Below are 20607 nucleotides of genomic sequence, written 5' to 3'. Positions count from 1 at the left end.
AGACCTGTGCCTGTGACGCGAGGTGACTCTAACTGGTGTTACATTCCTACGCACACAAGCCGAATCTAAATAAGAAACCAAAGGAAACGGTAATGCTTGCTCCTATTCACACAGCCAGCTCCCTCCGCCCATCTCGTCTCGCTACTTTACACAATGCGCGAATTTTAACCAATGACAACCTTGCCCTCCTCGGGGAAGTCGTACGTGGGTACCTCGAGGTTGAGCGGGGCAGGTCCCTTTCTTATGCGGCCAGAAATGTCGTAGTGGGATCCGTGGCAGGGGCAGAACCAGCCGCCAAAGTCGCCGGCCTCGCCGATGGGCACACAACCGAGATGGGTGCAGACACCTGTGGTAGTCAGTATACTGAGATCGCCGTGCTATGCAATGTAGCGTCCGTACCCAACATGATCAACCACTCGGGCTTCTGGACACGGTCACCGTCGGACTGGGGGTCACGCAGAGCCTCCCACTTGGTGTCCTCGGCCTCCTTGATCTCGCTCTCGGTGCGGTGACGGATGAAGACGGGCTTGCCTCGCCACTTGATAATGACCTGTGTTGTCTTAGCTCCCGCCTTATATCATCCTGGATTCACCCGTAGACGCACGTTCTTGCCCTCGGGGATGGCAGCGAGATCGATCTCAACCTTGGCCTGGGCCAAAACGTCGGCAGAGGCGGACATGTTGACAAGGAAGTCTGTCGCGCGGTGCGTTAGCCGGTGTGCTCTTCATCGAATTGCTGCCCCAAATCATCCGCAATACAGCCAATTGCCCTCTCGTGTCCCCCAAGCTGCCCTATATCCTATTCCCATCGCTTTCCGGAGCTTTGCCGTGCTGTTCGCGGGTGCTGCAGGCGGGTGGGCTTACCCTGGACGGTCGCCTTCGCGCCAAGAGCGGACAGCGCACCCATGGAGCCGACCATGAAGTACTGGAAGACCTTGGTGCTCTGCTCGCCGTTCTTGTTCCTGTAGGCGGCGAAGGAGGGGATCTTGGTGCTGTCGGCGCTGCCCTTGAAGGGGCTGTCGAACGACGACGCCGAGGCGTTACGGGTCTGCATGGCGGTGCAGCCGGCCCGCGCGACGGGCATCTGGTGGGCTGTCCATGATCGTGCGACGGCACGGGCGCTGTTGGCGAGGGCGGGCATCGTGGCGCTGATGTGCGGGTGGGCGTGATGGTTGTCGTTGGTCGTGGTCTGAAGAATTGGCACAGGCAGGAGTTACCTCAGCATCATCTAGTTTTGGCAGGAGCTGATTGGTGGCGCGCCCTCGCCGCTTCCCGATCATCGCCGCACCTCATCAACACCAACAATCATGCAAGCAAGACACAACTCAACTAGTGAGATCGCTCTGTAGTCCTATCATCATGCATAGTAGCTGCATACGCTGTTGCTGTGGTATGATACTGTATCGGGTGTAGGTGCAGCTGGAAGGGCGGCTCCATCTCTTGTTGCCTGCCATCTAGCAGAGCTGAAGGTAGGTAGGAGGGAGTCATCCTTCTCACTTTCACTTTAATGCTGCATACTCAGTATCTCTTGTTGGAGTTGTGCAGGCTCTCTTTGACTCTTCCACCCCGCTCACCCGCGCAACGTCTACGATACACGACCTGCCATTACCGCCACGAACAGCGCACAACCGTCATGTCACCCCAACGTGACACCAGCATCAGGTCCTACTTCAAACCAACAGGTGCAGGCGATATCAAAGCAAAAAATCCAGTCACCGTACCTGAAGCCATTCCTGGCAAAAGGACGACCTCGGGTACACCACCTCCACCCAAGAAATTCAAGACCACCACCGAGAACAAACATCAGCATCTCGACTACACACATGTCACATCTGGCTGGCTTGATGTGCCGGGCCGACAAGATGCAGACCAGAAGTCGCTGCAACTTACCTACCACAAGGGCGACATGTTTGCAGACGTACCGCCCGGCACCGTGTTAGTCCATGCCTGCAACACCCAAGGTCACTGGGGCGCCGGTATCGCCAAAGCATTCAAGCAGCAGTATCCGAAAGCCTACACAGACCATCACAACTTCTGCGCCAAAGACCATACCAAGTCTAATCCAGTATCCACTGGGACGACGCAGCTACTGGCGCCACGCGACGGCGACAAGCAACATTGGATCGGCTGCGTCTTCACAAGTGCTGGGTACGGCAAAGGCAAGGACAAGCCAGATCAGATCATCAGGAACACCGTCAACTCCATGCAGATGCTGCTCGAGTTGGTCAGCCAAGTGGACGGGGAGATCAGTGAGATTCGAATGTGCAAGATCAACAGCGGGAAGTTTGGCGTGCCCTGGGAGAAGACCGAGGCGGCCATCCACGTTATCAAACTGAAGCCGGAGTGGCGTACGAAGATTGGGGTTTGGGAACCTGAAGAATAAACAAAGCACGCAGCATATGTGCATATCACTCCCATTGTGGAAGACTACAAGTAATCGAGATAGCTGCTATTAACAATGATAAGTATAATGTCGGCCTCTGTGCTGTCAAGTGCTGTGCATCGAGTGTCCCTTCCACTTTTGAGGCGGCGGGGTAAACACAAACAAATAAAAGCAAGGCGTCAGAGCTGCAACCGTCACGAAGCGCGTCCCTTTGTGTTTCAAGCATTGGCCACGTCTTTGTAAAGGCTGCATCTGGCGGAGCTCTAAGCACCAATCATGCTGCGATCCCACCGCATTCCTGCGGCTGTCTAAGTGCGGGAGCTTGGGGACCGTTCGGGCAAGACGCACGTCCGCGTCGCGTCCTGGACTTTCTCAACGGTGGAGAAAACACACAGCTCACATTCCCTTCACCACCGATCTGTCGCCTTCGACGTAATACACACTTGTCCTCTCCACCCCACCTCGCTGGAAACGAGGATTCACATGTCTTCTTGTCAGTAGACACAACAGCTCACGATGGAGGGACCGCTCTCCCCAGGGGCCACCAATGGCACTTCACGAGCGCCCAGTCCCACACCGCCTACTATCGACCCTCAGATAATCGTCGATTACCTGGAAAAGGTCCTCGACGTCAATCTTGGCGCTACAGAGCGAGATCTCCATGCGCTTGGCAGCTTGCTCTCGGACGACAAGCGCACCGACACCCTGCAGAGATGCGCGCAGTTCTCGAAGGAGAACCAGTCGGTGCTCTATGTTGTCAAGGAGAGAAGTGCTGAGGCTTCTATAGACGGGTTGGACGGGACCAATGGTGAGTGCAAACGAACGTGGAACATGGGTTCGAACTGACACTTGACAGGCGTCTCGCAGCACTACACATACACGGTTTCCTCCGAACTCACTGCATCTCCTCACTGCGCAGCATTTGTTGTCCTTCAGAAGCGACCGATACCCATAGACTCTTCCATACCCATTAGCGCACAAGTTCGGATTTCGACACTCCCCGGCTTTATACTTTCTAATAACAACTCGTCTCAAGATGGCGCTCCCTTTGAGTACATCCATTCTTTCATTCAGACTGCCTTCGAACCGTATTTCGACAGCTACAACAAGACGAAAAGCTTGCGCAACCCGAAGGAACTTTACAGCCAGGGCGACAGCGACTCAAGGACTGGCATTTCGGCGGCGAAAAAGAAGATGGCCGAGTTGGCATTGGCAATGCAGCACTTGTTAGATAACGCTGACATCCCCGAGTTGCTCTTGCCGTTGCACCCACAAATTCTGCTGGCACTTCAGGATGCAGAAGCTCGGGACTTGAAACCTTCTCCGGATCTGATCCCCGCCAACGTGGTGCAGGATAGTACCTTTCTGAACCAGCTGCAGGGAACTGTCAACGGCTGGATCAAGTCTATACAAACCATCACCAAGACCTCTCGCGATGTTTCGACTGGCACAGCACAGCAGGAAATCAACTTCTGGATTTCCATGGAGTCCAGGCTGCACGACATCGAGACTCAGCTCAGCAGTGCAGGTGTCAGGTTGACTTTGGACGTGCTGAAGAATGCGAAGCGATTCCAGGCTACAGTCAGTTTCAGTGCGGACACTGGCTTGAAGGAGACCACCGACTTGGTACAAAAGTACAACTCGCTGATGAAGGAATTCCCACTGGACCAATTGCACACATCCACATCTCTGGTTGCTGTCGAAGATGCCATCAATCAGATCTTCAACCATCTCAACAAGAAGCTGCGCATTTGTCCGTACCCGATTCGTCGAGCCCTACCTTTGGTCGAAGCTATCTCAGCTGACCTCGATGCTGAGCTGCATAAGAAGCTATCAGGCCGGACATTGATGCATATGGATTATCCCGAGTTTCAGGCGATCATGGATGTTGCAGAGAAGATCTGGCGCACATGGGAGGAGGACGTCAAAGAGTTCACGAACGTTGCTCGTGAAGTGACGAGGCGCAGGAACGAGAAGTTCATCCCCATAAAGATTAACCCGCGTCATCGAGAGACCGAAGAGCGTATTCGTTACGTTACCACCTTCAGGAAGAACCACGAGCAGCTGCAGCGCACCATCGTCAACGTCCTTGGCACTCAATCCACGTCATCTGATGGATCGCAGATCAAGGAAGTGATCATTGAGGAGATCGGCGATGTTGACGCTGTCAAGGAAGTCAAGGAAGCCTACGACGTTCTCAAGGATGTTGACGTCTTGGATGTATCGCCAGAGGGCACACGGCTGTTCGAGCAGGCTGAGCAAAAGTACAACGAGCGTACTTCACGCGTTGAGAATTCGATCATTGCTAGGCTTCGAGACCGTCTCGGCACCGCCAAGACCGCGAGCGAGATGTTCCGTGTCTTCTCCAAGTTTAATCCTCTTTTTGTGCGACCCAAGATTCGAGGAGCTATCTCGGAGTACCAGACACAACTGATCGAGAGCGTCAAGCAGGACATCCAAGCGCTGCACGAACGCTTCAAGCGCCAGTACGCGAACTCCGAAGCGCATGCGATGGCACAACTCCGAGACTTCCCTCCGGTTTCTGGCGCCGTCATTTGGGCGCGACAGATCGAGATTCAGCTCGACAAGTATATGGGCAAGGTTGAGGACATCCTGGGGAAAGACTGGGTTCTCCACGCGGAAGGACAGAAGCTCCAAGCGGAGAGCAACATGTTCAAGAAGAAGCTAGACACACGTCCCATCTTTGAGACATGGCTGCAGGCAGTTGCACGAAATAAACTTTCAATCTCTGGACGTTTATTCCTTGTCAGCAGGAATCGGGCTGCGGGTAATGTCCTGGAGCTGAACGTGAACTTCGACGGCCAGGTTATTGCTCTTTTCAAGGAGGTGCGCAACTTGACATGGCGTGGCTATCAAGTCCCTCACGGCATCAACAACATCTCTAAAGAAGCCAAGCGCGTCTACCCTTACGCCGTCAGCCTAATGGAGAGCGTCCGAACGTACACCCAGACCGTTCGCTCGATTTCCGAACTGAGTGGGATTGCTCTTCTGCTCAACAACTATGCCAACGATGTTCAAACCCTGATTCAGAAGGGTGTACCCCTCAAGTGGGAGTCCTTTGTTCATGCATACGACTTGCATGTTCGCCAACCCGGGTTTCCTGCAGGAGCTGGAAGTGTCCGGAGCGAGAGTAAGCATGTGCAATTTGTTCGGGACTTCCAGGCCGCAACCTCTCTGCTCCAAACGAAAGTTGCTACTCTTGTGAGTATCAACGCTGTAGTCGACAAAGCGCTGAAGGAACTGGAGACATGCCCATATAACAAGGAGAATTTCCAACAGAACCTGGAGACTATTCAGAAGTCCGTTGATCAGCTCAATCTTGAGAATTACGCCAACCTTGCGACATGGGTATCAGATATGAACACTCGAATTGAGTCCATTCTTCTCGTGCGCCTGAGATATGCTGTGTCGCAATGGGTTGACGTCTTCAACAACGGCGGCGAAGACGAGGACGATCGTCGGCCTACCAGCGACCCCGCAGGCGGAGAAATTAACGAAGTCAAGCCGACGTTATCTCAGCTCACATTAGAAATTACTATGCGGAATCAGGTGATCTATCTGAGTCCACCGGTGGAGTACGCCCGGGCAAGCTGGCTTGAGCAGCTTCAACAATGGCTTGCCGTCGTTTGCACGCTCCAAAAGATCAAAGCTTCGCGATACGAAATTCGACTGGAATCGACAAAGGATGTCTCGAACAATCAATTTTCCGATCTACCGAGCAAGTGCACTGATTCGTTGATCGAAGTGTACGGCGCGGTTGAGGGCAAGCTAGGCGATATCTCTGCCTACGTTGATGAATGGCTCCAGTTCCAGTCTTTGTGGGATCTGCAATCCGAACACGTGTACGATATACTCGGAGAAGACCTTTCACGATGGCTGCAGCTTTTGCAAGAGATCCGCAAGACCCGCTCTACATTCGACAACTCTGAGATCAGCCGTCGTTTCGGCTACGTTACGGTAGACTACGACCAGGTGCAGGTGAAGGTTAATGCCAAGTACGACCAATGGCAACAAGAGATCCTTGCCAAGTTTGCAAATAGGCTCGGCCAACGCATGAACGAGGTCTTCGTTGAAATTGCGAAAGCACGCAAGGATCTCGAGGTGCAGACGCTTGAAGCATCCTCGACAGCCCAGGCTGTATCGTTCATTACTACCGTGCAGCAATGCAAGCGCCAGGTCATGGAATGGGAACCCGAGATCTCGACCTTCCGACAGGGAACAGCTACTCTGAACCGCCAACGCTACCAGTTTCCTCAGAACTGGCTGCCGATGGAGCAAATCGACCATGAGTGGCAGACGTTGACTGAGGTTCTGGCTCGCAAGACCAAGATTGCCGATGATCAGGCTGATGCACTCCGAGCGAAGATCGCTGCCGAAGACAAGATTGTCAACCAGAAAATTTCCGACGTGACCGCCGAGTGGGCTACGGAGAAGCCGGTCGCTGGGGACCTTGCTCCGGAAGATGCAACCGCTGTCCTCACCAGATACGACAAGAGAATCGACCAATTGACAACCGAATCTAGCAACCTCTCGAAAGCCAAAGAAGCTCTGGGACTACCTCCTTCTCCCATCAACGTTCTGAATACGCTCTACGAAGAAGTGCATGATTTCAAGCAGGTCTGGGCGAGGGTGGGCACCATCTGGGCGTCTCTCGATGACCTGCGCGAGCAACTCTGGACTAGTATACAGCCACGACGGCTGAGGAAGAACCTCGACGACTTGGACAAGACCACGAAGGAGTCCCTGCCCAGAATTCGGCAGTACCAAGCCTTCGAGTATGTGCAGAAAACACTGAAGCAGCTCCAGAAAGAGCACAAAATCATCGAAGACCTGCGCTCTGATGCTGTGCGCGAGCGTCACTGGGTCAAGGTTTTCAAGCAATTGAAGCCTGGGAAGATGTACTCACCTACTGCCATGACCTTGGGTGACGTGTGGGATCTCAAGCTTGGCCCTAGCGAAAAGATCATCCGAGGCGTGCTTGAACAGGCGTCTGCCGAGATGGCGCTAGAAGTGTACGTCAAAGATGTCCGCGAAACATGGCAGAACTACGAACTACAACTGGTTAACTACCAGAACAAATGCCGCCTCATTAAGGGTTGGGACGAGCTTTTTGCCAAGTGTAGTGAAAATCTTAGTGGGCTAGCAACAATGCGACTGTCCCCGTACTTCAAGGAGTTCGAGGAAGAAGCTTCGGTATGGGAAGATCGACTCAACCGCGTCCACGTCCTGTTCGACGTCTGGATCGATGTGCAGCGTCAATGGGTTTACCTGGAAGGAGTGTTCACTGGCAACGCAGACATTAAACATTTGCTGCCGATGGAATCATCACGTTTCAACAATATCAACGCCGAGTTCCTGACAGTTATGAAGAAGGTCGCGCGTCAGCCCTTCGTAATGGAAGCTCTTAACATAACGGGCGTACAACAGTCGCTCGATCGGCTCGCGGACATGCTCACTAAGATCCAGAAAGCCCTGGGAGAGTATCTTGAACGCGAACGCGTCGCATTTCCTCGCTTCTATTTCGTTGGTGACGAGGATCTTCTTGAGATTATCGGAAACAGCAACGATGTTCTTCGCATCGCTAAACATCTGAGAAAGATGTTTGCTGGTCTTTGTGGTCTGACCACTGACGGGGACGGTGTCATCACAGGCTTCAGCTCCAAGGAGGGCGAAGAGGTCGAGTTGCGCAAAAACGTTTCCCTTGTTCAGACACCGCGAATCAATGAGTGGCTTGGCGCGCTCGAGATGAATATGAAGACCACTCTGGCGGAGTTGACGTATGAGGCCTTTGAGCAGTTCGCCCAGCTCATGGCTGCCGATGCGATGGATCCATCCGCTTTCAACAACTACATCGCCAAGTATCCAACCCAGGTTGTTGTACTCGGAACTCAAATCGCATGGACCCAGGCAGTCGAGGCATCTCTGACCGCTGGAGGCACTTCTCTGCCTGACCTGTACGAAAAGCAAGTCAATATTCTCAAGCTTTTGGCTGCAGCAGTTCTTGGCGACCTCGAGCCTATCCATCGTAGAAAGTGCGAAGATCTTATCACCGAATTCGTTCACCAGCGCGATGTCATCCACAAGCTGCAGAAGGTCGGCGCGAGCTCACCGACCCACCATATGTGGCTACTGTCTATGCGATACGTATACGAGCCCAGCAATGATCTATTGCACCGCCTCAGGATCAAGATGGCTAACGCTGTTCTGGACTACGGTTTCGAGTACCTGGGTGTAGCCGATCGTCTCGTCAGAACACCACTCACCGATCGCTGTTTCCTTACTCTCACCCAGGCTATGTGCCAGCGCCTTGGTGGTTCGCCATACGGACCTGCTGGTACAGGAAAGACCGAATCAGTCAAAGCTCTCGGTGTCCAGCTCGGTCGCTTCACTCTCGTCTTCTGCTGCGACGATACCTTCGACTTTCAAGCCATGGGTCGCATCTTCCTTGGTTTATGCCAGGTCGGCGCATGGGGTTGCTTCGATGAGTTCAACCGTCTTGAAGAACGTATTCTTTCGGCTGTCTCCCAACAAATCCAAAACATCCAGCTTGGCCTCAAGAAGGGTGCCAAAGACGACAAGGCTCAGATTGAACTAGTCGGTCGCCAGCTCAAGGTCAACGGCAACACAGGTGTTTTCATCACGATGAACCCCGGTTATGCTGGTCGATCTAACTTGCCTGACAACTTGAAGAAGTTGTTCCGAAGCATTGCCATGTCCAAGCCTGATAAGGAGCTTATTGCTGAAGTCATGCTTTATTCCCAAGGTTTCTCACAAGCAAAGGACCTCTCGAAGCAGATTGTTCCATTCTTCGACAGCTGTGCTTCCAGCCTATCTAAGCAAGCCCACTACGACTTTGGTCTGCGTGCCCTCAAGAGTGTGCTCGTTAGCTCTGGTGGACTCAAGCGAGCTCGCATCGCCATCATTGACGCTCAAGAGGCAGATGAAGTTGTCATGGAGCCTCAGATTATTGTTCAGAGTCTTCGAGAAACCATCGCTCCCAAGCTCATCCGCTCCGACGTCGAAATCATGCGAAGTATCGAGGATGAGGCCTTCCCTGGGGTTCAATACATTCCTGCGCCTCTCGACAAGCTCACCAAGGCCATTCGCAAAAAAGCAGCCAATTCGAAGCTCGTTGTTAGTGAGGGCTGGATGACCAAGGTTCTCCAGCTTTACCAGATCCAGAACTTGCACCATGGTGTCATGATGGTAGGATCGTCAGGCTCCGGCAAATCAGCCGCATGGAGAACGCTTTTGAGCGCGCTGCAAGAAGCCGATGGTGTTGAAGGTGTCTGCCACGTAATCGATCCCAAGGTCATGTCCAAAGAGCAGCTCTACGGTACTTTGGACAACACGACGCGCGAGTGGACCGATGGTCTTTTCACCGGCATCCTTCGCAAGATCGTCGATAACCTGCGTGGTGAGGACAGCAAGCGCCACTGGATCGTCTTTGATGGTGATGTCGACCCTGAGTGGGTTGAAAACCTGAACTCTGTTCTCGATGACAACAAACTTCTCACGCTGCCCAACGGTGAACGTCTCAACCTTCCGTCCAATGTGCGCATCATGTTCGAGGTCGAGACGCTCAAGTATGCTACCCTGGCCACAGTGTCTCGATGTGGTATGGTGTGGTTCAGCGATGACACTGTCAACGTGGACATGATGATCGACAACTACATTCAGAACCTCAAGAGTACTGCGTTTGAAGACATTGAGGATGACTCTGTAGCACCAGGACAGATGACACAGCAGACGCTTGCGACCCAGGGACTGATTGCAGACTTCCTGAAAATCAAGCTTACACAGGATCGCTTTATCGAAAAGGCGCTCAGCATGGCTCGCAAATTCAAGCACATTATGGACTACACCGACATCCGCGCGCTTCACACCCTGTTCTCGCTTCTCAACAAGGCTTGCCGCAACGTCATCGAGTATAATGTTCAGCACCAGGACTTTCCACTTGAAGACGACAAGATGGAGGCCTATTTGTCTAAAAAGCTGCTCGTTGCTATCGTTTGGGCGCTTGTCGGCGACTGCCCGCTGTCAGACCGCAAGCAGTTCGGTGACCTCGTGGCTGGTATGACCGATGTTGAGCTGCCGCCTCTCAATGAATCTACCTCCCTCATCGACTACGACGCCAAGCCTGAGAAGCCGGACTGGGAGATGTGGCAAAATCAGGTTCCTAATGTTGAGGTCAACACCCACTCCATCGTCCAGACCGACGTCGTTATCCCCACACTCGATACTGTCCGTCATGAGGATGTTCTCTACTCATGGCTTGCTGAGCATAAACCGCTGCTGCTTTGCGGACCACCAGGTTCTGGTAAAACGATGACGCTCTTTAGCGCCCTTCGCAAGCTCCCGCACATGCAAGTCGTTGGCCTCAACTTTTCTAGTGCGACAACTCCCGATCTGCTCATCAAAACTTTCGAGCAGTACTGCGAGTACAAGAAGACTGTGAACGGTGTCCAGCTCACCCCAACCCAGATCGGTCGCTGGCTCATTATCTTCTGCGACGAGATCAACTTACCTGCACCCGACAAGTACGGTACGCAACGTGCGATCTCTTTCCTACGTCAGCTCGTCGAACACAATGGTTTCTGGCGGACTTCGGACAAGACTTGGGTCACTCTTGATCGCATCCAGTTTGTTGGTGCTTGTAACCCTCCCACAGACGCTGGTCGTACGCCTATGGGTCTGCGCTTCCTACGCCACGCTCCTCTGATCATGGTCGACTACCCCGGCGAGCAGTCCTTGCTTCAGATCTACGGAACATTCACCAGTGCCGTGCTGAAGATCATTCCGACACTGCGTGGGTACTCAGATGCTCTAACCAGGGCCATGGTACAGCTGTACTCCGAATCTCAGAGGAGGTTCACTCCGGATATCCAGCCCCACTACGTTTACTCGCCCCGTGAGCTTACGCGCTGGGTACGTGGTATCTACGAAGCCCTTCGACCGCTTGAGACGTTGCCGGTTGAAGGTCTCATCAGGATCTGGGCGCACGAAGCTTTGCGGCTTTTCCAAGATCGTCTCATCGCAGATGACGAGCGAGCGTGGACCGAAGATTGTGTACACCGTATCGCATTGGAGCAATTCCCTACCATCGACGAGGACAAAGCCCTCGGTGGACCTATACTATTCTCGAACTGGCTATCAAAGAACTACGTGCCCGTCGAGCGTGAGCAGCTTCGAGACTTCGTCAAAGCCCGTCTCCGCACTTTCTGCGAAGAAGAGGTCGATGTCCCGCTCATTCTCTTCAACGATGTTCTCGAACACGTCCTTCGTATCGACCGTGTATTCCGTCAGCCTCAAGGTCATCTCATCCTCATCGGTGTCAGTGGTTCGGGAAAAACTACGTTGTCGCGCTTCGTAGCCTGGATGAACGGCCTGAGCGTGTACCAGATCAAGGTACATGGCAAGTACACGGGCGATGACTTCGATGATGATCTCCGCAACGTACTCCGCCGCTGTGGTTGCAAGGGCGAGAAGATCTGCTTCATTCTCGACGAAGCCAACGTTCTCGACTCCGGTTTCCTGGAGCGCATGAACACGCTGCTTGCCAATGCCGAGGTTCCTGGTCTCTTCGAAGGCGACGAGTACGCTGCTCTGATGACATCCATCAAGGAGGGCGCCCAACGGCAAGGCATCATACTTGACTCTCAGGAGGAGCTTTACAAGTGGTTCACAGAGCAAATTGTCAAGAATCTTCACGTTGTGTTCACAATGAATCCGCCCGAGGAAGGCCTCTCATCCAAGGCTGCTACTAGTCCTGCTCTGTTCAATCGTTGCGTACTCAATTGGTTCGGGGATTGGTCAGACCAGGCTCTGTTCCAGGTCGGTTCCGAACTGACGCACTCTGTGGATCTGGACCGATCGAACTATGTTGCGCCAGATAGCATTCCCATCGCTTACCGCGGGCTCAGCCTTCCACCCTCTCACCGCGAGAGTGTGGTCAATGCAATGGTTGCTGTCCACCACTCTCTGCGAAGCAAAAACGACAAGCTCCAGAAGACGCAGAACCGCAAGATGTACTTGACGCCTCGCCACTTCCTAGATTTCGTTGCGCAATATGTCAAACTCTACAATGAAAAGCGCGAGGATCTCGAGGAGCAACAACGTCATCTCAACGTTGGTTTGGAAAAGCTACGGGAGACATTTGACAAGGTCAGGGATCTGCGAGTAAGCCTCGCTCAGAAGAAGACGCAGCTTGAACAGAAGTCTACAGAGGCAAACCAGAAACTGCAGCAAATGGTTGCAGATCAGCGTCAGGCCGAGGAGAAAAAGGCTGGTGCAAAGGTGCTAGAAGCTCAACTTCAACAAGAACGCACAGCAATCCAGGAGCGAAGTACGGAGGTCAACCGGGACCTGGACGCGGCGGAACCGGCTGTCCTTGAGGCACAGAAGAGCGTTCAGAACATCAAGCGCCAGCACTTGACCGAAGTTCGATCTATGGGCAACCCACCAGCTGGTGTCAAGCTCGCTTTGGAAGCTGTGTGTACGCTCCTTGGACACAAACCAGACAGTTGGAAAACCATCCAAGGTATCGTCAGGCGTGACGACTTCATTGCCAGCATCGTTGCCTTTGACAATGAGAGGCAGATGACCGCTCCGCTTCGTCGCAAGATGCAGGCAGACTATCTGTCCAAGGAAGACTTCACTTTCGAGAAGGTCAATCGTGCATCGAAGGCTTGCGGTCCCCTTGTACAGTGGGTCCAAGCACAGGTCATGTACTCCGAGATTCTTAACCGAGTTGAACCTCTCCGCAAGGAAGTCGCTGAGCTCGAACAAAAGCTGGAAGAGACTGAACAGGGTGCTCACGAGACCCAGGTTTTGATTGAAAGGCTCGACCAGAATATCAAGCGTTACGAGGAAGACTACGCCGTATTGATCAGTGAGACGCAAGCGATCAAGACTGAGATGTCAACCGTCCAGTTCAAGGTCGATCGTAGTGTACGTCTTCTTGACAGTCTGTCTTCCGAACAATCCCGATGGGAGGAGAGCAGCAAATCGTTCGACTCACAGATCGACACCATTGTTGGCGACGTACTCGTTGCTGCTGCCTTCATCGCCTACGCCGGATATTACGACCAGCAGTACAGGAAGGCTTTGACAGAAGATTGGTATGACCAGCTCAAGAATTCCGGCATTAGCTTCAAGACGCCCAACCCGATCACGGAGTATCTTTCGACTGCCGATGATCGATTGACGTGGCAGCACAATGGTCTGCCCGTTGACGATCTGTGTACCGAGAACGCTATCGTGCTCCAGCGCTTCAACCGTTACCCTCTCATTATCGACCCGTCAGGCAGGACTACCGAGTTCCTGCAAAACGAATGCAAGGACCGTCGCCTTACAGTCACGAGCTTCCTGGACGATTCTTTCGTAAAGCAGCTCGAGAGTTCATTGCGTTTCGGTAACCCCATCCTCATCCAGGACGCTGAATATCTTGATCCAATCCTGAATCATGTTCTCAACAAGGAGTACCAGAAGACTGGTGGCCGTGTGCTCATTCAGCTTGGCAAACAAGAGATAGACTTCTCGCCAACATTCCGCTTGTACCTCTCGACACGCGATCCTTCCGCCAACTTCGCTCCTGACATCTGCAGTCGTACCACCTTCGTTAATTTTACGGTTACGCAGAGCAGCTTGCAGACGCAGACTCTCAATGAAGTCCTCAAGTCCGAGAGACCCGATGTCGATGAGCGACGATCCAACCTCATCAAGATGCAGGGCGAGTTTGCTGTCCATCTTCGCCAACTCGAGAAGCGTCTTCTACAAGCCCTCAACGAGTCTCGTGGCAACATTCTTGACGACGACCGTGTCATCGAGACCCTTGAGACGCTCAAGAAGGAGGCAAAGGAGATCTCGGACAAGGTCTCGGAGACCGCCGGCGTCATGACAGAGGTCGAGAACATCACCAAGGAGTACACTGTCGTTGCTCGTTCCTGCTCGGCTATCTTTGCTGTTCTGGAGCAATTGCATCATCTCAACCACTTCTACCAGTTCTCCCTGCGGTATTTCACGCAAATCTTCGAGGCTGTGCTTCGAAAGGTCAGGGACGGCTCTAGCACGAACCATGCCGCTCGTATCGACCAGATCATTACCGAGCTCTTTGTCGATGCCTACCGTCGCACTTCGCTCTCCCTACTGCAGAAGGACCGTGTTACCTTTGCAATGCTTCTTGTACAAGCTGCGCCCTACAAGATGGACAAGACCCTCATTGACAAGATCCTTGACGTGGATGTGGAAGCGGTCGATGTTTCCACTCAGCCAGAACGCAGGGAAGAGGCGCTACAACGCGCAAGCAGGCAGTCCATCTTCAAGGACGACTTGGACAAGATCGAAGATGATGCCTGGGATGCATTCTTGACCGAGGAGCTTGCTGAACGATACGTACCTCAGGCTTGGCACGAAGACCTCAACAAGTTCGATAAGCAATTGCGGGCTCTCATTCTGGTCAAGTTGTTCCGTGTTGATCGCCTCGTACCCGCAGTCGAGCGCTTCGTTACGGAAGTATTTGGCAAAGGCATCCTGGATGCTAGTGGTGACCTTGGCGACATTGTCAAGCAAGTTAACGCCGTCACCCCTGTTGCACTCAGCTCCAGCCCTGGATTTGACGCCAGTTACAAGGTCGACAACCTCGTCGAGAGGGAGCGCGTATCGTGCGCCAACATTGCCATGGGCTCCAATGAAGGTGCCACCACCGCAGACAAGGCCATTGCCAACGCTGCTACAACGGGCAACTGGGTGCTGGTCAAGAACGTTCACCTGGCTCCTCAGTGGCTTCAGTCACTGGAGAAGAGGTTGGAAGCGCTCAAACCTAACCCTGATTTCCGTCTCTTCTTGTCGATGGAATCGAGCCCGAAGATCCCTGTCAACCTGCTTCGAGCGTCTCGCGTTTTATCTTACGAGCAACCTGCTGGTATTCGCGCCAACATGAAGGACTCACTGTCGTCTCTAGCGGAGAAGGCCATCAAGCCGCCTGTGGAGAAGGCGCGCGTCTACCTCATCTTGTCTTTCTTGCATGCCGTGGTCCAAGAGCGTCTTCGCTACGCACCAACTCTCGGCTGGAAGGGCTTCTGGGAGTTCAACGACAGCGACGTGAGTTTATTCCCAAACCATAACTTGATCTAGTGCTAACGAATGCCAGTACGAATGTTGTAGCTTCATCGTCGACACCTGGATCGACACCGTCGCTCAAGGCCGTTCCAACATCGCTCCCGCCAAGATCCCATGGGACATGATCACCACTCTCGTCACCGAGATGTATGGTGGTAAGATTGACAACGAAGCCGACTGGCGCACTCTCACTTCCATCGTGCAAGAGTGCATGACGCCCGCGGCTTTCGAGGACAACTTCAAGATCGTCAAGGACACTGAGCACAGTGAGGGCCTCGAGCTGCCTAGCTCCACCGGCTGGAATGACTTCATGCAGTGGGTCAACGATCTGCCTGAGCGTGAGCCGCCTACGTACTTGGGGCTGCCGGCCAACGCGGAGAAGTTGTTGCTTGTGGGGCAGGCCAAGGAGATGGTTGGAAATTTGAAGAGGGTGGTGGAGATGCTGGATGAGGGCGAGCACATAATGGCTGAGGCTGAATCGTAGATCTCTACGTTCGGCTTAGATTGATATCGAAGAATGTCGCATGGATAGTGAATGGCGCTAGGTTTTGAGCATTTGCATGATAGTAGGGGTGGGTTTCGTATCGGTTAGATCCATATATCCATTTACTTTATTTGCAAGCTTGCTTCTTGTAGTAAACTTCGTAGCAGTAATCACGTTGTTACGTAAAAAAAGAGTGTCCGGCATCCGTGAGTGCGCGCGCCTATCGCTCGTACCTCTGGCCCCTTCTCCAACACTGTGCATGGTTGGCACATGAAATCGCCTCTAACGGACGTGACTGTTTTGTTCAACCTCGCTCTTCTGGTGACTACGGACATTCGTGCGATCTGCTGACTTAAAATTCTTTGTCTTGAGCTTGACTACGATATTGTTGTCGAGCTTTCATGTTTCGATTATGCGAGTGTGTATAGCTCGGAAACACAGTAAGAAGGTACTTGGAAGCTCACGACACCTTCCCACGGCCTCTGAAAGCAATAGCGATGCCACTGAGATGCAAACGTACCGCCACGCCGACGCAATCGTCATTAGCTCCTCCTCTGACACCGGTGAAGCCAGCAAAGACAGCACACTACAGTCAGATGTCGACAGTCCATCGAAGCATAGTGGGTATGCGACGGAGAACGACATGTCGGAGAGGCAGACGAGGAACATCAACAGTGGCGGTTATGGCATGTTCAATCGCCCGAATTGACGCCGAAGACTCCGCGCACGCCAGATTCAGGGAGGAGGAAGAGGAGGGTGAAGGAGTATAGTGGGTATCAGGAGAGTCCGCGATCGAGCAGGAGGACAGGGCGAAGAAGCAGGGTCAACTATGAAATGATCGCACTTGATCAGGAGGACGAAGACGAGCAGAGTCTGTTCGTCTCAGAGGCTAGCTCATGGTCACAGCCCATCATTGTCGACAACGAGCCCGGACATGAAGATCGACTCTACAATGGCATGACGCCGGAGCGTGTGAGAAGAGTGAAGGAGTATTTGAACGCACTCAACCTCATGGAGACGGCGGACAGTCACCTCCAACCTACCAAAAACGAGCTCAATTCTGCGACAACAGAGCACACGAATCTGTCATGGAAGCTTGCAACCATCGATGCAACAGCAAATAACACCCTCGGACATTATTCGGAAAAAGCATGAAGCAATAGGATTGCCAATGACTTTGCGGAGGCGAGAACCAAGCGTATTAGAGAAAGATTGCCGGCGAAGAAGGGAAACTATAAGGAAAAGCTACAGGAATATGTTCGACGCAAGAAGGTAGCGGAGGAGCGCATCGCGGATGTGCGAGCTGAGCTTGACAGTGTAAGGAGTCAGAAAGATGACCTTAAGCGTCAGTGTGGGTTCGAGCTGTGCAGTGACGTCAGAGAGGTGCAGGCGCGGGAGAGACGCAGGTGCCGGTGAAGTGAAAGTCCTGGTAAGGTCGATGAGCATCATTCGTAACCCCAAGCTCTTTAACAACATTGATTCTTCATAGCAACACATTGTAAGCACCTGATCCTCGTGCGCCATTGTGTTCACTTCACGATGTGTTTGCGTATGGTAAAGTCTCACCGTGAACAAAACCGCAGTCAAACTGCCCCCTTCGCTCGTTAAGCCGACTGCTTGCTCAGTAACAAAGCTCAACCACTTCCTGCCATACATATATCCGCCCCTTACATTGATGATGCAAATACCTGACGAAGAAATGATCGATCTCGAAAGAGAGTTCCTGCGCCTCACATCCGCGGACATTGAAGCTCCTGCACCCAGCGACAGCACCGCGAAAACCTCTACACAGCCGGCTACAGGCGACAAACCAGACATGTCGGGAGCCGTCAACTACCTCAATACCCTAACTCTCGACGTTGGCGGACGCAAATTCAAGGTCTCTACCGACGTTCTCACCTCCGAGTCTGGTCTCTTCCGCCACCAGCTGGACGGTCGCTTTGCTTGGACGCCCGAGCCCGATGGATCTTACTTTCTAGACGCAGACCCAGAGTTATTCGAGTACCTCCTCGCATTCATGCGACGACCTGAAGTGTTCCCGCTGTTCTACACGAAGACCGATGGTTTCAACTACAACCTCTATAACCGACTTGCAGTTGAGGCCAAGTACTTTCAGATCGACGCACTACACGACTGGATCAAAGACAAGAGGTACCTCAGTGCAATCTCTGTCCACACACACAGTAGCGTCACCCACGACCTAGCTACTATTGGCATTACAGGCTTTATGAGCGCCATCGATGAAGAGCGTCATGTGGTGAGTTGCGTTGTCTATCCATGCAATTGGTAGCTTGACTGACTAATAAACTTGAAGATCAAAGGTCAGAAAAAGGTCTACTTGTGTCCACGCCAGATCGTAGTTCACCGAGGACGTCCGGAGCAGTGTGGCCACGCTTGTCGCAAAAAACAAGCTGAGAATCCGGTCATGTATGACGAGGAGCCGTGTGTGCACCTTGTGCGTGTGAAGAAGGACATCATCTTCGATGAGAAGGTATGTCAATTGACTTAAGGGCCAAGGCGGCTGCTATGGAGGATAGGTAGCGTCTGAACATCCGAGCTTGAGAGAAAAGAGTGAACGGAGAGCAGGAAGGACAGGGTTGAGGCTATACATTGGAACGCAACCACTTTGAGGATACGATGGATGACAACGAAATGACTAAGCTAGGCCATCAACCCAGTTTTTGCTCTAGAAATCAAATCAAAGAGCCTACCTTTCTGAATCATTTGTGATCTGAGACGCACTTCATCGTCTTCGACCGACTTCAGCGCGATGTAACCGACTTCGTCGCGTGGTCGTATATTCATTAGTCCCACCTTCAAGTCACGCAATGCTCGAGTGTGTTTCGGTCCGTCAAAAGCTGTCGCACCTGAAGGCAAGTCGGTGTACGGGTTGTCTTGCGTCATTGTGCTCAAGTAACTGAGAATATTGGGGACTGACGTGACGCATTGGAGAACGATGGTGGATATACCGAGAATGAGCAAAACCAACGACGAGATGAGTAGTAGAGCAATCCACGGCACAACAGTGGTGTGTCGGATCGAACTGGAAGCCAGTCAGCCGCAATGACACATCGGAGTCGGAGATGTTGATCCAATCACGTGGCTAGGAGTAGTTATATGACGCAATGTCTCCGCCAATAAAATTGTCGGTTGGAGATGCCTGAAGCCAGCCATCATAGCCTCCTGCGAAGGGGAAATGTGGGAGCAGCGAGATAGTATCCAAGGATCCGTCGTGTAATAAAGTATGATTGGGCGGTCGTTTGTCCCGAACGGATTATCGCATACGGACGACGCCGCATGGGACCTTCTTGCACATAACCCCCGCTTCAATCCTCGACGCTTCGATGGTACAGTTGTACACTGATGCGCCACAGGCACTACCCGTGCTGTTGGCGTATCTTCGGTAGTAATATCCTGCACTACGTAACGAGAACCACCCTGTAACGAGATGACTTTACTATTTAGATTCGGAACACCTGTGCGGATGAAGCATGTAGCTGCAATAGCATTCAGTGCCACTCGCAATTGGCCCCTTGCGGACAGGCTACTCAAGCCTCTCGGCCCAAACTGGGCTAAGGCATTTGAGAAACATTGTTCAGAGCTCCTAGCGAAGAAGAACAGGTCGCAGGATTGAAACCGACATAACATATATGATAAGGTTAAGTATTGGTTCGAAGTGATCGGAAAGTGTCGCAGGGGTGAAGGTATCCACCGATTGCAATCTGTTTGCTAGCGGTCCACTGCACTGATTGTGTTTGCTAGCGGTCCGCTGCAGTGACTGTCCAGCTCATTTGGTTAGTTCAGTTTGCTTCCCACCCTTCACTGCTACTGCCTTCTACTATATAGTCCTGATCGATTCCAGCCAATAGCTAAAAGAATCAATCAACATCTCAACCCTTCCACAGAAAGGAATTATAAAACCCAGCTATACTGTCAGAGAACGTCTATATTATGGATGAGACTGGCATAATGCTAAGTATGCTAAACTCAGTTAAAGCCCTAGTCGGTAAGGACGACACACACGCTTATAGAGGTGCGCGCGTTAAGCGTACCATGGTAACTGCTATTGAATGTATTTCTGCAGATGGCAGGTGTCTCAATCCCATGATAATCTGGCCCGCTAAAACCCATTGAGCCAACTGGACTATGTATCCTACCCCTGGTTGGGTCTATGCAATCTCAGATACTGGATTCACTGACTCCTACATCAGCTTACAGTGACTAAAGCTTGTTTTCGATCCCCAGACTAAGGAACAGGCTAATATGAAATCACGGATACTAATCTGGGACGGTTTTGGAACGCATGATATATCACGGGTATATACTGTTCGGCTCCCAGTACCCATATCTATTGGGTTACTGTACCTTTTTGGTCGGTGTAGCTCAGGTGGGACCGAGCCGAGCCCTCACACACCCCCCTTGTATCTTAGCGGCGGGGGCCTCTTGGCGGGGGGAAAGGTCCAAGATAAACCCCACCTTTGAGGATAGTCATTCTAGTGAGGTAGGAGTCGCCTCCTGTTCTACATAAATCTTGAGTTGAGCATCGTGAATTGGAAAAGACCAGGAGTGCGTAGCCAACAAGAGCAAGGGTGACATTAGCG

General features: G+C 52.5%; 8 protein-coding genes across 8 annotated transcripts; 6 read left to right on the top strand and 2 right to left on the bottom strand.

Moving 5' to 3' along the window:
• Positions 1 to 8: 8 nt before the first annotated feature.
• BU25DRAFT_411217 (cytochrome c reductase iron-sulfur subunit) lies at positions 9 to 996 on the bottom strand. Its single transcript, XM_033706500.1, has 3 exons — positions 605 to 996; positions 400 to 550; positions 9 to 346 (listed from the first exon to the last, which is right to left on the bottom strand). Exons 1-3 carry the CDS (start codon positions 677 to 679, stop codon positions 165 to 167), a joined length of 408 nt encoding a protein of 135 aa, XP_033561334.1. The 5' UTR covers positions 680 to 996; the 3' UTR covers positions 9 to 164.
• A 322-nt stretch (positions 997 to 1318) lies between these two features.
• On the top strand, positions 1319 to 2448 carry BU25DRAFT_411216 (uncharacterized protein). Its single transcript, XM_033706499.1, has one exon. The coding sequence runs from the start codon at positions 1507 to 1509 to the stop codon at positions 2380 to 2382; it is 876 nt and encodes a 291-aa protein (XP_033561333.1). The 5' UTR covers positions 1319 to 1506; the 3' UTR covers positions 2383 to 2448.
• A 290-nt stretch (positions 2449 to 2738) lies between these two features.
• On the top strand, positions 2739 to 16125 carry BU25DRAFT_368859 (dynein heavy chain). The gene is made up of 3 exons (XM_033703906.1): positions 2739 to 3190; positions 3239 to 15504; positions 15554 to 16125. Exons 1-3 carry the CDS (start codon positions 2899 to 2901, stop codon positions 16004 to 16006), a joined length of 13011 nt encoding a protein of 4336 aa, XP_033561332.1. The 5' UTR covers positions 2739 to 2898; the 3' UTR covers positions 16007 to 16125.
• A 293-nt stretch (positions 16126 to 16418) lies between these two features.
• Positions 16419 to 17161, top strand: BU25DRAFT_422021 (uncharacterized protein; the record flags this gene model as incomplete). The annotated part of the gene is made up of 2 exons (XM_033708128.1): positions 16419 to 16626; positions 16659 to 17161. 2 exons carry the CDS (start codon positions 16419 to 16421, stop codon positions 17159 to 17161), a joined length of 711 nt encoding a protein of 236 aa, XP_033561331.1.
• A 661-nt stretch (positions 17162 to 17822) lies between these two features.
• Positions 17823 to 18515, top strand: BU25DRAFT_342232 (uncharacterized protein; the record flags this gene model as incomplete). Its single annotated transcript, XM_033702900.1, has 2 exons — positions 17823 to 18275; positions 18333 to 18515. 2 exons carry the CDS (start codon positions 17823 to 17825, stop codon positions 18513 to 18515), a joined length of 636 nt encoding a protein of 211 aa, XP_033561330.1.
• BU25DRAFT_411214 (uncharacterized protein) lies at positions 18443 to 19024 on the bottom strand. Its single transcript, XM_033706498.1, has one exon. The coding sequence runs from the start codon at positions 18908 to 18910 to the stop codon at positions 18668 to 18670; it is 243 nt and encodes an 80-aa protein (XP_033561329.1). The 5' UTR covers positions 18911 to 19024; the 3' UTR covers positions 18443 to 18667.
• A 31-nt stretch (positions 19025 to 19055) lies between these two features.
• BU25DRAFT_469576 (uncharacterized protein) lies at positions 19056 to 20098 on the top strand. The gene is made up of 2 exons (XM_033710763.1): positions 19056 to 19695; positions 19944 to 20098. The coding sequence occupies exon 1, from the start codon at positions 19455 to 19457 to the stop codon at positions 19638 to 19640; it is 186 nt and encodes a 61-aa protein (XP_033561328.1). The 5' UTR covers positions 19056 to 19454; the 3' UTR covers positions 19641 to 19695; positions 19944 to 20098.
• On the top strand, positions 19958 to 20595 carry BU25DRAFT_469568 (uncharacterized protein). Its single transcript, XM_033710762.1, has one exon. The coding sequence runs from the start codon at positions 20310 to 20312 to the stop codon at positions 20532 to 20534; it is 225 nt and encodes a 74-aa protein (XP_033561327.1). The 5' UTR covers positions 19958 to 20309; the 3' UTR covers positions 20535 to 20595.
• The last annotated feature ends 12 nt before the right edge of the window (positions 20596 to 20607 follow it).

This window comes from Macroventuria anomochaeta (assembly GCF_010093625.1).
Source record: "Macroventuria anomochaeta strain CBS 525.71 unplaced genomic scaffold BU25scaffold_18, whole genome shotgun sequence".
Classification (NCBI taxonomy): Eukaryota; Fungi; Ascomycota; class Dothideomycetes; order Pleosporales; family Didymellaceae; genus Macroventuria; species Macroventuria anomochaeta.
Note: the sequence above shows the minus strand (reverse complement) of the source record. Positions and strands in the feature narration are given on the sequence as shown.